General features: G+C 37.0%; 1 protein-coding gene across 2 annotated transcripts in view; it reads left to right on the top strand.

The window, feature by feature from the left end:
- The window catches only part of slc66a2 (solute carrier family 66 member 2), a 63,048-nt gene that overhangs the window by 25,229 nt on the left and 22,224 nt on the right, over nt 1-15,595 (top strand). For both annotated transcript variants that reach the window (XM_079829506.1, XM_079829507.1), the window contains one exon: nt 11,383-11,599. In XM_079829506.1, the coding sequence (XP_079685632.1) occupies nt 11,383-11,599 (217 nt within the window). The remainder of the gene's footprint in view (nt 1-11,382; nt 11,600-15,595) is intronic.

A 15,595-nucleotide genomic window follows, 5' to 3' on the forward strand; every position in this document is an offset into this window, starting at 1 on the left:
ATCATTTTATTCAATGGTGTGAGGATTCTTTTTTTAAACATTAATGCTTCTAAAACAAAAGAGATGTCCATTGATTTCGGCAAGAAGAGCTCTGTACCTGTGCTACCTGTTGTCATAAAAGGACATCAAGTAGATGTGGTCAAACAGTAAAAATATTTAGGGACTGTACTTGATGACAAACTAAAATTTGAAGCAAATACTGATATTATTAGAGGAAAAGCTCTTCAGTGTGTGGATTTTTTGAGAAAACTTAGAACTTTTAATATGGATGTTTCTTTTATGAGAATGTTTTATTGAATCTTTAAATGTCAGGAATAGGAGTAAGTTGACTAGTATTGTAAAATGTGCAGCAAGATTGTTGGAACTGATTTAAGGACCATTACACAAATTTATGAACTTAGGGTGACTAGGAAGGGCCAGCTAGTCCTTTCTGACGTTACCCACCCATTGTGCACTGAATTTCAACTGCTTCCATCGGGTCGGAGACTTAAACTCCCTTTGTGTAAATCTAATAGATACAAAAATTTCTTCATACTTGCTGCTATTATGTTTTTAAAGGATCTATTATAAAAGTGTGTTATTTAATGCGTATTTTGTTGCTGTACGAATATATATGTATACTGCTGTCTACACAAAGAATTGCCTCTAAGGACAATAAAGTTAACTCAACTCAGCATTCGTGACGCTCAAGGTGTTTTCAGCCTCTGCCGCCTCACTATATGAGGACATGAAGGCATGAACTTCATCTGCAGAGCCGCTCTGAGAGTCACTACACAAGCATTTTACCGTTTCATTTGAGAAAAGATATCGTCATATCATAATCACACAGAAACCCAAAGGTCTTCATTCTTCACGGCAACCCGTCAAAATAAAAGTTTGGTTTAACTTGAAGAAATTGTGATGAAATTGTGTAATAATAATACTAACACTAATAATAATGATAATAAATTATTATTAATGCTTTATTATAAAAAAATTTTTTATCATATAATTGTAAAATAATAAAAATAATTGTAACAGTAAAGTTCTGTTGTGTAGCACTTTGTTTGACACAAGTTTGTTTAATATCAGATGATTAAAAGATAAATTAAATTGTGTTTTATGTTTTAATTTGATTGTCAGAAAATGTAAATACACAACACATAATTTCTGGGGAGTGGGGACATTTTTTTAATTTATTTTTTATAAATTTGTTGTTTTTTAATTCAATTAATTAGACATGTTTTTTGATTTATTACAATTTTATTAAACAATTGAAATGGAATCCAGAACTTAAAACAGAAAACACAGAATTTGGTAGGCCTAAAAATAAAACATTTTTTAGGGCCCTAAACATATAATTGTTGTTAAACTTTTAATAAATTGTTGTTAAATGTATACGTTTCATGATTTGAATTAATAAGACAAGCTTTTTGAGTACTAAAATTTAATTTAAATTTAAATGTAGTTAAAATTAAAATGTAGTCCAAAAATATTAAAACGGAATCCAGAAAAATTCAAACGGAAACGGAATTTGGGGAAAAATAAAGCGAAACCTTAAGTTTAAGGCCCTAAACCTCTGCTTTTGAGGAAAAATAAGTAAATAAATTAAAATAAATAAATATAAATTAATGGTTTGGTATTCTATTGATTTATTTGTTTTATTGTATTGTTTAATTTATAATTAAATTTAATTAAACTATTTACATTTTCATTTTTCCACCCCACCCTATTTTCCATCGTTCAACAAACCGGTAGTTTTGTCTTTTCAACAAAAGACTTGATCAGTCATTCAATTAAAATATCACACAAGTCACATTCTTGAGATCTCTCTTTTTCTGTTGGAAAATATCTGCTTTTTCATAATAATTCTGTCACACTAAAAAATGTTCTCTCACAGACTTATCCGTCAAGCCGCAGACAAAAGCACAGTAATTGATCTGATTTTAAAATGTCATCTCAAATGTCACTGTCGTTAATTATCAATACTTCAATAAATCTTTTTGAAATGTCATAAACTGCCTATCATTCTCCTCCGATGGTGCGTTAGATAACGGTCTGCCAGACCCAATTCAACGTCTCTCATGTTGTCAAACTGAGTTTGCCAGTAAGATAACATTTAACGACTCAGCTAACAGATAACAGCTGGTTTAATCGCATTTCCATCTCAGACCTTTACAGGTGAATCTCATGACATATTTGAGTCCTAAAAAAATGTTTTTTTAGTACCATTTGGATTTTTTGACAGAATTCTCACGATGATTAAGCACTAATACATTGACAAAAATAAGAAATATTTATGAAGATTCTTTAGTTTATGTGGTATGATTTTTCAGTGTCATCATTGAGAATAATGTTAAGCATACAAAAATACTTAAGGTTAAAGGTCTAGATTTACAATGAGAACTGTAATTGTCATTAACATCACAATGCAAAACAATATACAATATCATTTCTTATTTAGATTTTATGGTGAAGTATGAACTGGACATGAGCTTCATATTCATGAGGTTCATATTAAAACAAAAATATGTTTAAAAATGTGCAGTTCTAAGTCTCTTGACATGATTAAACCTTTGCAATATTTCTCTCTCTGGGCAGGCGTAAACTTTCTCAAAGAATGAATAAATTCAGAATCATGAGATGCTTTAATAAACCCTTTTCAATATTGAATGTGTCATTTCTTTAACTTTTTATGGAGATCGTATTTGCTGCTTTTGTTTCCCATAACTCACATTTAGACGGGGAAAGCGTTGACCTCACTTTCTCTCTCATTATCCATTTATCATTGTCTCCGCATCAAATATTAAAAATGTTTTCCGGTGTTGCATTATGGAAATTAATGCCGAGTTGATTTTCCAGAATTGGTTGTGAAGAGCGGTTAAGATAATAAGTCATGACAGAGAGTGGTAAAGTTACTCATTTGAAAATCTCTGGCATCACAATGCGCTGTCGGTGCTTGACAGTCACGCTGTTCTCTGTGGGTTGTGTGATGACGCGACCGGCTCTCTGAGAGTCCCACATCGGCCACGTTCATTAGTGTAATACGGCTGACCTCATACACAATGCAAAGCACAATTACTCATTCATGCCTTCTCTAAATGCTTCTTACAGGTGTGTGTCTCCATGTTGTTCACTATTGCCATGCTGTCCTTTAGCTTGACAATTATTAATGCTAATCAATGCAACCATTTGCATCAATCTTTTTGAGTCATGGCAACTTCTAATGAAATTATGTTCAACAAACTACATTGAGTTGAAGGCAGTAGCGGGCCCTAAGTTGTGGGACAACCTGCCACTACCCCTCAGAACTGCTTCTACGTTAGCCGAATTTAAATCCATGTAAAAAACACATTTTTTCAAATTTTTTGTAATTTGTATGTGTTCTTAGGCATTTATCTTCTCTATGTACAGCACTTTAGCTAACTCAGGTTGATTTTAAATGTGCTTTATAAATAAAATTTGAATTGAATTGTCACTGGCATTAATGGTGAGAAAACAGAAGCCAAGAAAGCATCTGATCATAGCAGCGTGGATATATTTGCACCAGCTCTGCAATTCGACATTAGTCAAGTCATGTCAAGTTTATTTATATAGCATATAGGTCATTGGATGCAAAATTCACTTTTATGTGATGTTTGCATATAAATGTGTATTTGTTACTTTTTTTAATGCTCAAAAAGCCTAATCACTCTCAATAATCAAGCTGTTTTAATTTTCTGAGCAATATGATGTTATATTGTAGTGGCGGAACGGTTCAAATAACTCACGGTTCGGTTTGTGTCACAGTTTTCAGGGTTTTTATCCAGCAGCCATATCACCCTGTAGCCCAAGACTGGTTTTCCACTGAATCTAAGCAGGTCAGTACCTGGATGGGAGACCTCCTTGGAAAACTAGGTAGCTGCTGGAAGAGGTGTTAGTGAGGCCAGCAGGGGTGCTGACCCTGTGGTCTGTGTGGGTCCTAACAACCCAGTGTAGAGATGGGGACACTATACTGTCAACAAGCACCGTCCTTCGGATGAGACGTTAAACCGAGGTCCTGACTTTCAGTGGTCATTAAAAATCCCAGGATGTCCTTCAGAAAAAGAGTAGGGGTGTAACCCCGGCATCCTGGACAAATTTGCCCATTGCCCTTTAGAAAATGCTAGTTTTTTCCATCATGTCCATCATGGCCTCCTAATAATCCCCATATACCGATTGGCTTCATCACTCTGTCTCCTCTCCACCAATCAGCTGGTGTGTGGTGGGCGTTCTGGTGGATGCTGCACATTGGTGGTTGTTGAGGAGATTCCCCCCTTCCATGTAAAGTGCTTTGAGCGCCTAGAAAAGCGCTATATAAATGTTACCAATTATTATTATGATTATTATAATTAGGACATTTGTCAAATAAAAATTAAGAAAATAAGAACAAATAATCAAACTACAAGCAACAGCACAAATACATACACTTGTGCAACGATGCATATAAAATAAACAATGCTTTTCAGGTTTTTCAGGTACAGAAATTGAATAAAAGTAATCAAATATAAAATAACCTTGCATATTATAATCTTAACTGTATAAATTAAATAAAGATTAATCATTATTAAAGTTACAAAAGCAATTCAATCAAGAGCAGTGAGTGATTTCTTAGTCATTTGTTGTTTGATTAAAGGGGTGGTAAACCACGATTTCACTATTCTAACTTTAGCTAGCGTGTAATGTTGCTGCTTGAGCATAAACAACATCTGCAAAGTTACAACGTTCAAAGTTTAAAGCAAAGGGAGATATTTGCTTTTAAAGAAATCAGTTTCTAAGAACTACAGCAAACGGCCAGTAGGCGACTACACACATTCCTCCAGGGCTTGCTGACATCACCAGGCTCAATATTTACATAAACCCCTCCTCCGAGAATATTAAATAAGGGGGGCGAGGCAATTTTGTATCGCGGCGCTGTTGTGGTTAGTAGGCTGGAGTGTTGTTGCATCTAAGCACATCTAACAGAGGAAAACATCCACCGTCTTCGCGATTTCAATGCCAGATTTGCACAACGTCAGCTGCGTGAAAAAAACACTGCCGGTGCGTGGATGCACGACGCGCGCGCTGCACATTTCACGGAGGACAACACAAACTTCCACAAACTTTGCGAGTTCAATACAGGATATGCACAACGGCTTGTCCTGAAAGCTGGATTTACAAACAGAAGCTGTTCATGGGCCACAACCTGTAAGTCTGATTTATTTTTCATCCATGTGTTTTCCTGTAATAGGTTGTAGCAAGGAAGTAAACAGATGACAGCGCTGTTCTGCAAACCAGTCTGTTAAATGCTCATTCATACTTAACGATATCCGACGAACATCTAACGTTACAAACATTAACGTTAAAATCTCAACAGCGAACCTGGCATTAGTGTAAATGATTCTTTGATTAGAGCTTTTATGTATTGTTTATCTTCAGGCATGCTATACATGGTTCTGTGTGTGATTTGGCTAACTTACTAAAGTCAGTGCTTAGTGTTCGTTTTGGGTTAACGTTAGTTCTTGCGACAGATATTTGGCTATAATCGTTCTAAAAATACAAAAGTTAAAGTGCCATTCAGTAGCAATCATTATAGATCCGCAGTCTTTACTCTCGAGGACTGAACAGGTTCTGCTCGATCATCTTCACTCAAATGTTCTGGGTCTGATTCGAGCTCATATGGTTTTATTGACGCCGTTGTTTCTAATACTGAACAGCCTCCGGTAAGGGGCGTGACGTTTCCGACGTGCACTGCGGTTAGCGAATCACAACACACTGGGCCAGCTAACCAATCTCAGCCCATTGCGTATTTTTGAGGGACTGGCTTCATACAACCCGGAAAGCATCAGACCGTTTTACAAGGAGGGACAGAGCAGTGTAGAATAAAGGTCAAATATATGACAAATAAGGCAATTTTTTTTAAAACGAAGCATGAACACATGTTACAGTGCACCCCACAAACACAGCCAAGCCTTCAAAAGAATGTGTTTTACCACCCCTTTAACATTAAAAACACAGGCAGCAGAAAAAAGCTTCTTTCCCTTTAAGACATAATGCACAAATCCAGTACATACTGTTACACGTGAACACACGTCTGTATCGACTGTTTACGTTTTACTTAAGACATAACCTTTTTTTAAATATTTTATTTTACCAGAAAGATCTCACTGAGATTAAAAATCTCTTTCACAGGAGTGTCCTGGCCAAGAATGGGCAGCAGTTACAAACACAAACTTACAAGAAAAAATAAAAAAAAACACTTAAAAACAATAGCACATCATTGAGTCTTCTTCAAGTGACCGATAATAGATTTAAAATGTTCCATAGACACTAGAGTTTGTAATTTCAATTTCATTTGGAGTAGATTCCAATCAAACGGTGCTGCAAACGCAAAAGCCTTTTTTCCTTTTTCCTATTTCAGTTCTAGCAAACGGAACAGAAAGAGTATAACAATTGTTAGACCGAAGGAAATAATTCCCAACACTTTTCTGTTGAATAAGACAACCTAAATATGAAGGCAACAACCCCAGAATGGTTTTATAAATAATTAGATACCTACTGTGTTCGCTAGAATTACTCACCAAGACGGGCATGTTGACATATTTTTTGTGTGAATTTGTCCGTTCAAGCGCAAAACTTGAAAGAGAATTCAATGTTTGCCCCAGAACACTTATAACGTAATCGCCACGGACCAATGGTAGTTCAAAGGTGTTTACCAGCCAGAACTAACTTTTCCAAAAGGTTTGTGGCAAGCTCTTTCGAAGTCCTGAAAGATTTTGTTTCAAAACGCTCTATCTCTCAAAGTCTCGCTAAAAGTTTCTTACCTACAGTGCACCTTCGCAAAATGCTAAAATCATCTTACATGAAGAATTGTAATAAAAGCTCATTGAGATAATACAGAGAGACCAGACATAATAAAGTTCTTATGCTATTTCTGGCACATTCATTTTATTAGCACAATATCTCGTCACTTACAGCGCCGTTCAGGTCAGCTAAAATGGAATTGCCCTCATGTGTTGCCGCAGAACAGCAATTGCGAGTGAATTTTGTCATTTTTGAGGAAATTTAATATGAAGATTGTAACATTTATCTTCAGCAACACTGTGAAAGTGAATAACATATCCACATACAACGTGAAAATGGCTTTTTCAGATTTAAAAACGCCATCACGGTGTGGACAGAAGGCCAGAACGCAGAGAATATGAGTTTTCAAATGTGTCCAGATTAATGTAGATATAGCCTTAATTTCAACATTTATTCTCCTTATCAGTCCTATGCAGAGCATGATGGTAATTAAAAATCCACTGCCCAATTTTAAAGGTTATCAAACAAATAACTTTTAACGTTTTTTTTTTAATTTTTTAAATCACTTAATCTAGAAATTTCAGTTTAAATTACACACCATATTCAGGTTAATGAAATGATCTACATTAAGTCAACAGAACTCATCAAAATAATGTTTGCGACTTAAAAGTTTTAATTAAATCAATTATAAATATTTTACTTGCAACCATGCATTCATTTAAGTTATGGTAATAGGTCCCCTGAATTCCTTTTTAGTGTAGAAAACTAATCTATTGCTTTGGGTTGCTAAGGTATTTAAAGAGGGGTTAATCTTCTGACAGTCTCGTTTCCTTTGCATGATGAAATTCTGCGGGGCAGAAGTCGTCTCAATAGTCTTCTCTTAACTATCTTCTCTATGCTGATTGTGTTCTAGATTTTTGATCTTTGGCGTATGAATTCGCCATGTTGATCAGTAGAAAGCAGCTTGTTTTGGCAGCGTCCTCTGTGTAGGTGGTGCTTCATTCATTTGTTACGCTGTGTGCCTGCGTTTTTAGGGTTAGTGGTTTGTTCAAACTTTGTTTAGTAAAAACTTTAACAAACACCACTAAGTAAGGAAACAAAGAGTGCAGATATTGTGGCAGCGTTTTGGATGTAAAATGCTTTACCAAAACAAACAGTTCTCCCAAAAACACTTGTATCTAAGCCGTGCCGCCCCCTCTTCATGATTTGTGGGCACAGCTGGCATCCGAAGAGATTCACACCAAGCAATGAATAGCTGGAATCATGTTTTCCTAATCCAGCCCTACAGTTAATCACTGAATATGTTTTTCCCCCTGCTTCAGTTTAGTCTGAAGCCAGCAGTGCTTTTCTATTGTCATTCTCTTCTCTTTTAGCTTTGTCCCACATGCCTTGACATTTTCATGACACTCTTGATGTCACTGTGGTCCTCATGCTTCGGTTTTGGCCTTCGCTTGCACTTTGTTTGCTTCGACATTTCCGTTGCCGCTTTATGAGAAACTGTTGTTGAAGCTCTCAGTGTCCTTTGATCAAATATGCTCTTCTCGTCCACCAGCGGTTTGGCGGAGAGATGACTTACAGGCTTATGAGTTCTTTGAGTTCAACCTCCATCAACACAAGGCCAAAATAATTGCCGAAAGTGGATTATTTCAGGTCAGAATCCAGTCAGACTCATCCCTGCTGAGTTCCTAATTCTGATACAGGTCAGATGTTTTGAAGTGCGACCTCAGGCCCTGTTTACATTAGTGCATTTTTGTTATAACACAGTGTTTTGAAAAGAAAACGACCTTCGTCCATACTGCCGTTTCCAGTTGATCGCATGTCACATGACCATTCATGCACACTGGGCATGTGCGGTTGCCGATTGCTCTAGTAATAGCTTACCTCTTGTGTATGTAAGCAGCTGCAATATTATAAAATGCAGAGTTTAACTGCTAAAAAGAACAGCAAAGCTTGCAGTTCCGTCTCCATGTTATTGTTTACACGGTCGTCAAGGCTGGTCTGTTACAGAGGCGTTGAGAGAGACGGCTCTGGTCTGTTATTTTCATGTTCCAGCCACGCCTTCGTTTTCAAAAGTCTCCGTTTTGGTCCGTTTATATTGAAACGCAACCCCTGAGTTTTACTAAAATGGTGTCTGCTGCATTTCCAAAAGTCTCCGTTTTCGAGGGTCGAAAACTCGGGAGTAGTGTAGACGCCAGACGTAACCGTAGCAAAAGATATGCGTTTTAAAACAAAAACACACTCATGTAAACGGCCTCAGTCTGAACAGTCATATCTGAATTCATGCGACTTTTACATCACTCTAGAGCAACATTCTTCACAATTCTGCACTCATGGGAGTCACTTCAAAGATTTTACGTGATTAAGACAGTTGCGGAAGGTAGTCAGAAGGATAGTGATGTGTAGACTTAGAACTGGTTTTACTTCAGGATCCAGGTTTTACTTTGGATATCACATGTTCACCTAACACAGTGCCAAAATAGAATTTTGATGTTTTTATGCACTGGGCACATGGTTTTTCAAATTCAAATTCAAATTTATTTGTATAGCGCTTTTCACAATACACATTGTTTCAAAGCAGCTTTACAGAAAGTGCATTTCATAAATGTACATTGAAAAATGTTAGAAAGAGAATGTTAAAGAAAAATGTTAGAATAAGTTAATCAATCATGTATTATTTTAGGCCATAACAACGCTGGCGTTGAGTCGTCTCTTCACAGGCGTCGAGTCGTCTCTTCACAGGTGTTGGGGCATCTGAAGTCTCCATGAGAGGCTGGATACAAACTGGAGCTGACGAACTAGTAGTCCCGAGATAACAGAAAAGCAGATGGGAAATAATTAGCATAGCTGCTGTTCAGAATATTAATCCTTTTGATCCGATTTAACTGTAGTATAAAACGTATTTATAATGTGAATGCTTGGCTAAAGAGAAGCGTCTTTAATCTAGTTTTAAACTGGGACAGCGAGTCTGAACCTCGAACAATATCAGGAAGACTATTCCAGAGTTTAGGAGCTAAATGTGAAAATGCCCTCCCTCCTTTAGTGGATTTAGATATCCTAGGAATGACCAGAAGCCTCGAGTTTAGTGATCTTAAAGAGCGCAATGGATTGTAGGGTGATAGAAGATCCGTTAAATACACTGGAGCTAAACCATTTAGGGCTTTATAGGTCAGTAGCAATAATTTGTAATTGATACGGAACTTAATAGGTAACCAGTGTAGAGATGATAGAATTGGTGTTATATGATCATATTTTCTTGACCTAGTAAGAACTCTAGCAGCTGCGTTTTGGACTAACTGTAGCTTGTTTATTGATGATGCTGGACAACCAGCTAATAAAGCATTACAGTAATCTAGTCTCGAGGTCATGAATGCATGAACTAACTTTTCTGCATCAGAAATAGATAGCATATTACGTAGCTTAGCAATGTTTCTAAGGTGGAAAAATGCCGTTCTTGTAACATATGAAATATGATTTTCGAAAGACAAGTTGCGGTCTAATATAACACCCAGGTCTTTTACTGTAGTGGATAAAGTGACAGGACATCCTTCCAAGTTAAAGTTGTATTGTGAGAGGTTTTGTGGGCAGTTTTTTGGACCAATAAGTAATACCTCCGTTTTATCTGAATTTAATAGCAGAAAATTACACGTCATCCAGTGTTTAATATCTTCAACACACGCTGTCAGTTTAGATAATTTAGCGTTTTCATCTGGTCGTGATGAAATATATAATTGAGTGTCATCAGCATAACAGTGGAAATTAATTCCATGTTTTCTTATAATATTACCAAGTGGCAGCATATATTTTCCTGCCCTCAATGAGCTTTGCTCAGTGAATTAACCAGAGAGCTCTTAGCTTTTGTTCATGTTGGCATCTACCTACAATACCATTCAGAACGTTCAGGTCAGTAAGAAAATGGAAAAATAACTTTTATTCAGCAAGAATGCTTTAATCAAAAATGTTACCAAAATGTTTCTATTCATTAGATTCAAGGCTATTCAATTTTGGCTTTGCTATTACCGGAATAAATTACCTTTTTTTAAATATATTCAATAGAAAACAGTTATTTCAGATAATGCAGCCTTGGTGAGCACAAGATACCTTAAAAAAAAAAACATAAAAAATATCTGACCCCAAACCTTTGAGGGGTAGTGTATGTATGTATTTATTTATTTATTTGCATTGTTTTCCCCCTTGCTGACCGTGATCAGAATGGTCAAAACACAGCTGCAGGCTTAGAGGATCTCTGGTCTGATCTGACACTGATTCAACCCTCCATCCATACTAATATAATAATTCATACTGTATATGTGTCCAGTGTTTTCAATGTTCTATAAAGCGTATTGCTGAAAGGAAGAACCTGATACAGACAGACCACTAAAATAATTGTTCATTGGTAAACAATTTTTTTTAATTAATTATTATTATTTTGTTTTTATCCAGTTTTTTATAAACTGTTCAGATTATTTTGAAAAAAACTACCTTTCATAACAAAATGATCTTCCAAAAGTCTTCTGGAAATGTCTAGTAAACTTCTAAGTTGACTTGAAGCATTTCATGCAAAGATTACTTTTAATACTTGCTATCTTTCTTTCTGAATTCTAGATTTTGACTGGAACTACTTCTGGTTTTGGAGTCATTTTGTGGATTACCTGCAGTGTGTGCTGGCGTTCACGGTGCTGGCCGCCTACGTGACGTACCTGCTGCTGGACTCGGTTCTGTTCGTAGAGAGCTTGGGTTTCCTTGCCGTATTCACGGAGGCCATGCTGGGAACACCACAGCTTTATTGCAACTACCAGAACAAATCTACTGAAGGAATGAGGTTTGTACTGCTATTGTTCTTGCTCTAAAATGAAGGGTTTATTAGAGGTTCTCCAGTGATATTAATAGTTTAATCTAGAAGTTTATCTTCCTGAAGACCACCTTTTATTATATATTCTTTACTCTGGTATTTAAAGAAACTGGAAGAACTGGATTAAAGTAGGGCTGGTCCCAATATACGATTTTTTGAGCTTCGAAGCTTCGGTAGTAATCAACATTGAATATTCGAAGCTTCAGAGGGAAGGGGCTGAACATATTCTTCTCTCTAATAAAAGCATGAATCTGGAGAAGCGGCGCACCTCACGCAGGCAGGGCTTATCTGCTCCGAGAACATACACTGCACTAGTGATACAAAACACACAGGTCTGTTACGTCTCAGTTTTGATATATTATAGTAGTAAAATAATTTTGTTCAGTTAGAGAACAGATTAACTACAATTAAAAACGGAATGTGCCGCGTGAGCCGAACGAGAGTCGCAGCACAAACAGCAGCAGGAGTCAGATTTCATTCATCACAAGAGTGAGGAGCTGAATGACAAGATGATCGCGGAAGAGTTGGTTTCAAAGCGAAATGTAAAAGCGCCTTTTTAAGGGAGTTTGTCATTGTACTGTTTTGTTGTTGTGTTTTTCATGAAGAGCATATGATCAAAACATAGATCGAGTAGATCAGGTCCATCAACACCCCCCAAAAGTGATACACATATACCCATTTGTGGGTTTAATTTTTTTCTCTGTAAAGCCAGGGACACACCAAGCCAACCGTTTTTGAGTGTCGGCCAACTTCGTTTTTTTGGTCTGTTCTGCATCGTTGGCTCTAGTCGAATGGCGTCATTTTTTGGGGGGCTGATTCAACATGTAGAATCAGCGTTGGGCCGTTAGTGAGAGAGAGAATTCTGATTGGCTGTTCAGTTTAGCAAATGAGTCGGCACATAAGAATAAGTCAAAACTGAAGAGACAGAATGCTGTTATAATTTTACGTCATCTTACCTAAGCACAAATATTTTCATACTAATAACATGAGCGGAGGGGAATAAAGATCGTAATCAACGTGATATTCAAAACGGTAAGCAAGCGCTGCTTTGTTTGGTTTGTATACCTGCAGTCATAGTTTTGCTTTCCCTTTTTGAATGACGATTACATCTGCTTTATAGACGGTTATCTCCTTTACACACAGGAGCAGAATGCACGTGCTAGTTGACAGTGGCCTGTAGTCCTTTTGGTGTGTTCAGGTGCTGTTTCTTTTCATGACGCAGGTGACTCGAGGAGACAACACAGTCTGCTTACATCAGCACTAGTTCTTTGCCGTCGTTTTGGTGTGTCCCTACCTTAACATTAGGCAGTTTTAATTGATATGCTGTTGAATGTTGGATGATCATGTTAGCTTACTTGTGTACTAGCAATATCACTCCTTCTGGTTTATGTTTATCTTTTTCTTCACTTGTTTTTGGATCCAGAGATGCTGTAGTATTTTAGAAGATTCATAACAGCGCCCCTACCTTATTACAATGAAAACATGGGTTGCTGCAATAGCTATGTATCCATCCACCTACTTTTATGCGCATTTTGGGATATCACATAAAAAACTGCTGGATGGAAATGCCAAGATGTACATAAATTCAAAAACTGCGCATTAAGTTTGTGCTCGGATAAAATGTTTTCATCGAATATGAAAACATGCGCATAAACTACAATGAAACACATTTACCGAATAAATTCCTCAATGCACATCAGAATAATCATGTGACTGCGCGATGGGACAGCATAACTGGACTATCCAGCGGACCGATCTTTTTGCACATTGATTCTGTATAATTACCTTCCAGAACTGCTTTATATTTATACACGTTATTTATACGAAAATGATCATATACTTCTCTTACTTTTCTTAGTGATATTTAGCACTAGTTTATCAGGAAGTTATGATTTTGTTCTTTTCGACTTGATTGAAAGGCTGCTTCATTCGCAAATGTTTTATGCCATATTCTAATTTTGCACATAAGTTAAGTTCGCAACGTTGGATAAAAACTTAGCTATTGGCAGGAAAGCATTTTGGCATAAATTACAGAAAATATTGTCAATGGCAGGGAAAGAGTTAAAGGGTTAGTTCACCCAAAAAGGAAAATTCTGTCATTAATCACTCACCCTCATGTCGATCCAAACTACCTTTCTCGGCCTTAAGAGTGGTAGTTGTGTAGGCTGTGTCAATGGAGGGACAGAAAGCTCTCAGACTTCATTAAAAAGATCTTCATTTGTGTTCCGAAGATGAATGAATGTCTTGCGGGTTTGGATCGACATGAGGGTGAGTAATTAATGCCTATTGAGACAAACCAGTGTGTAAATACAGCAAAGCATGGTTACTCATTATACAAAGCAAATTTTTACATAGATTTTTTTTTATTTTAAATCAAAATGTCATTACTGGATCTTCTGGCGAAATGACAGACTTTTTTCTCTGATGACATATGCTGGACTTCTCCAATGATTTTGTCCACTTAAATCCCGATCCTATCTTATAATTGTCCGCAAGCTTGTGTTCAGATCTGCCTCTGTCCAATTAACAACTGATGCATAAAGCCAAGTCCCAGCCAAATTTTTTTTCCCTATATCAATAATATTTTCCACTTGGATATACTTGTATAATATAGAATCAAAAAATCTGTCGCTACTTCCATTTTAATGTGATTTCTAGGCTCAAAGAGGATGGGCATGAAAAAAAAAATTGTGATGACAACCTTGATTAACACTTATTAGTTGACCACAGGAGGAAACTTTGACATTTTAACTTTCACTCTATCTCGCTCCGGTGAATGAGAACAGAAGCCTCCACTGCTTGAACATGAGAAGTGATACGTGGCAGCACAGTCACTCCTTGATGTCTGCTAGTCAGACTTCCTGCTCAACTGGTTTATGAAACACTGTTGCTAAGCTACGGGAATTTGATATACAGTAGATACCTTATACATTAACTGGATTAGTGGACTTTTTATTTTTATTTTATTATTTATTATGCTGTATAGATTCTATGACAGCAAATTAAACAAACAGCAAAATAAGTAATAAAACAACTCATAGTGGCAGTATATGAACTCAAAATAAATCAGACAAAAATAGTAATCAGGTACATTTCTATAGCAATTGTTAGATTGTATAAGATGCATTTTATGTGTGTAAGAGGTATATTATCTTGCATAACCTTTTGAGAGATGCAGTGTGTGCTGTAAAGACACGTCCTGACAGTGTGACTTAGTGTATTCGTCTCACACTGTGAGATGCCGTGTGTGTGTGTGTGTGTGTGTGTGTGTGTGTGTGTGTGTGTGTGTGTGTGTGTGTGTGTGTGTGTGTGTGTGTGTGTGTGTGTGTGTGTGTGTGTGTGTGTGTGTGTGTGTGTGTGTGTGTGTGTGTGTGTGTGTGTGTGTGTGTGTGTGTGTGTGTGTGTGTGTGTGTGTGTGTGTGTGTGTGTGTGTGTGTGTGTGTGTGTGTGTGTGTGTGTGTGTGTGTGTGTGTGTGTGTGTGTGTGTGTGTGTGTGTGTGTGTGTGTGTGTGTGTGTGTGTGTGTGTGTGTGTGTGTGTGTGTGTGTGTGTGTGTGTGTGTGTGTGTGTGTGTGTGTGTGTGTGTGTGTGTGTGTGTGTCCATTCACCCACACTGATTTGATGGCACAGGCGGGGAGCTGCCACTGGCATCGTGCCAGCCTGACAAGATAAGGGTTGCTTGTGTGTGTGCGTGTTTAAACATCTGTGCAAACCTGTCGATAGAGCCTGTATTGCTGTCTATGTATGTATCTGTGTGTATGCAAACAGGGTTATTTGTATATGCTTATGTTTATGTATTTTTAAATTGGAAGTTTGCTGCTTTGTGGGTGAGAGTGTATGCAGGATTTGGCTGTGGGGGTGTTTTAGAAAGAGGGTTATTATTATAATCAAAAATACAGTTTAAAAAAAACCCACTAATATTGTGAAATATTATTCCAATTTAAAATAAGTTTTCTATTTGAATATA

This window comes from Gobio gobio (assembly GCF_949357685.1).
Source record: "Gobio gobio genome assembly, chromosome: 11".
NCBI classification, from domain to species: Eukaryota; Metazoa; Chordata; class Actinopteri; order Cypriniformes; family Gobionidae; genus Gobio; species Gobio gobio.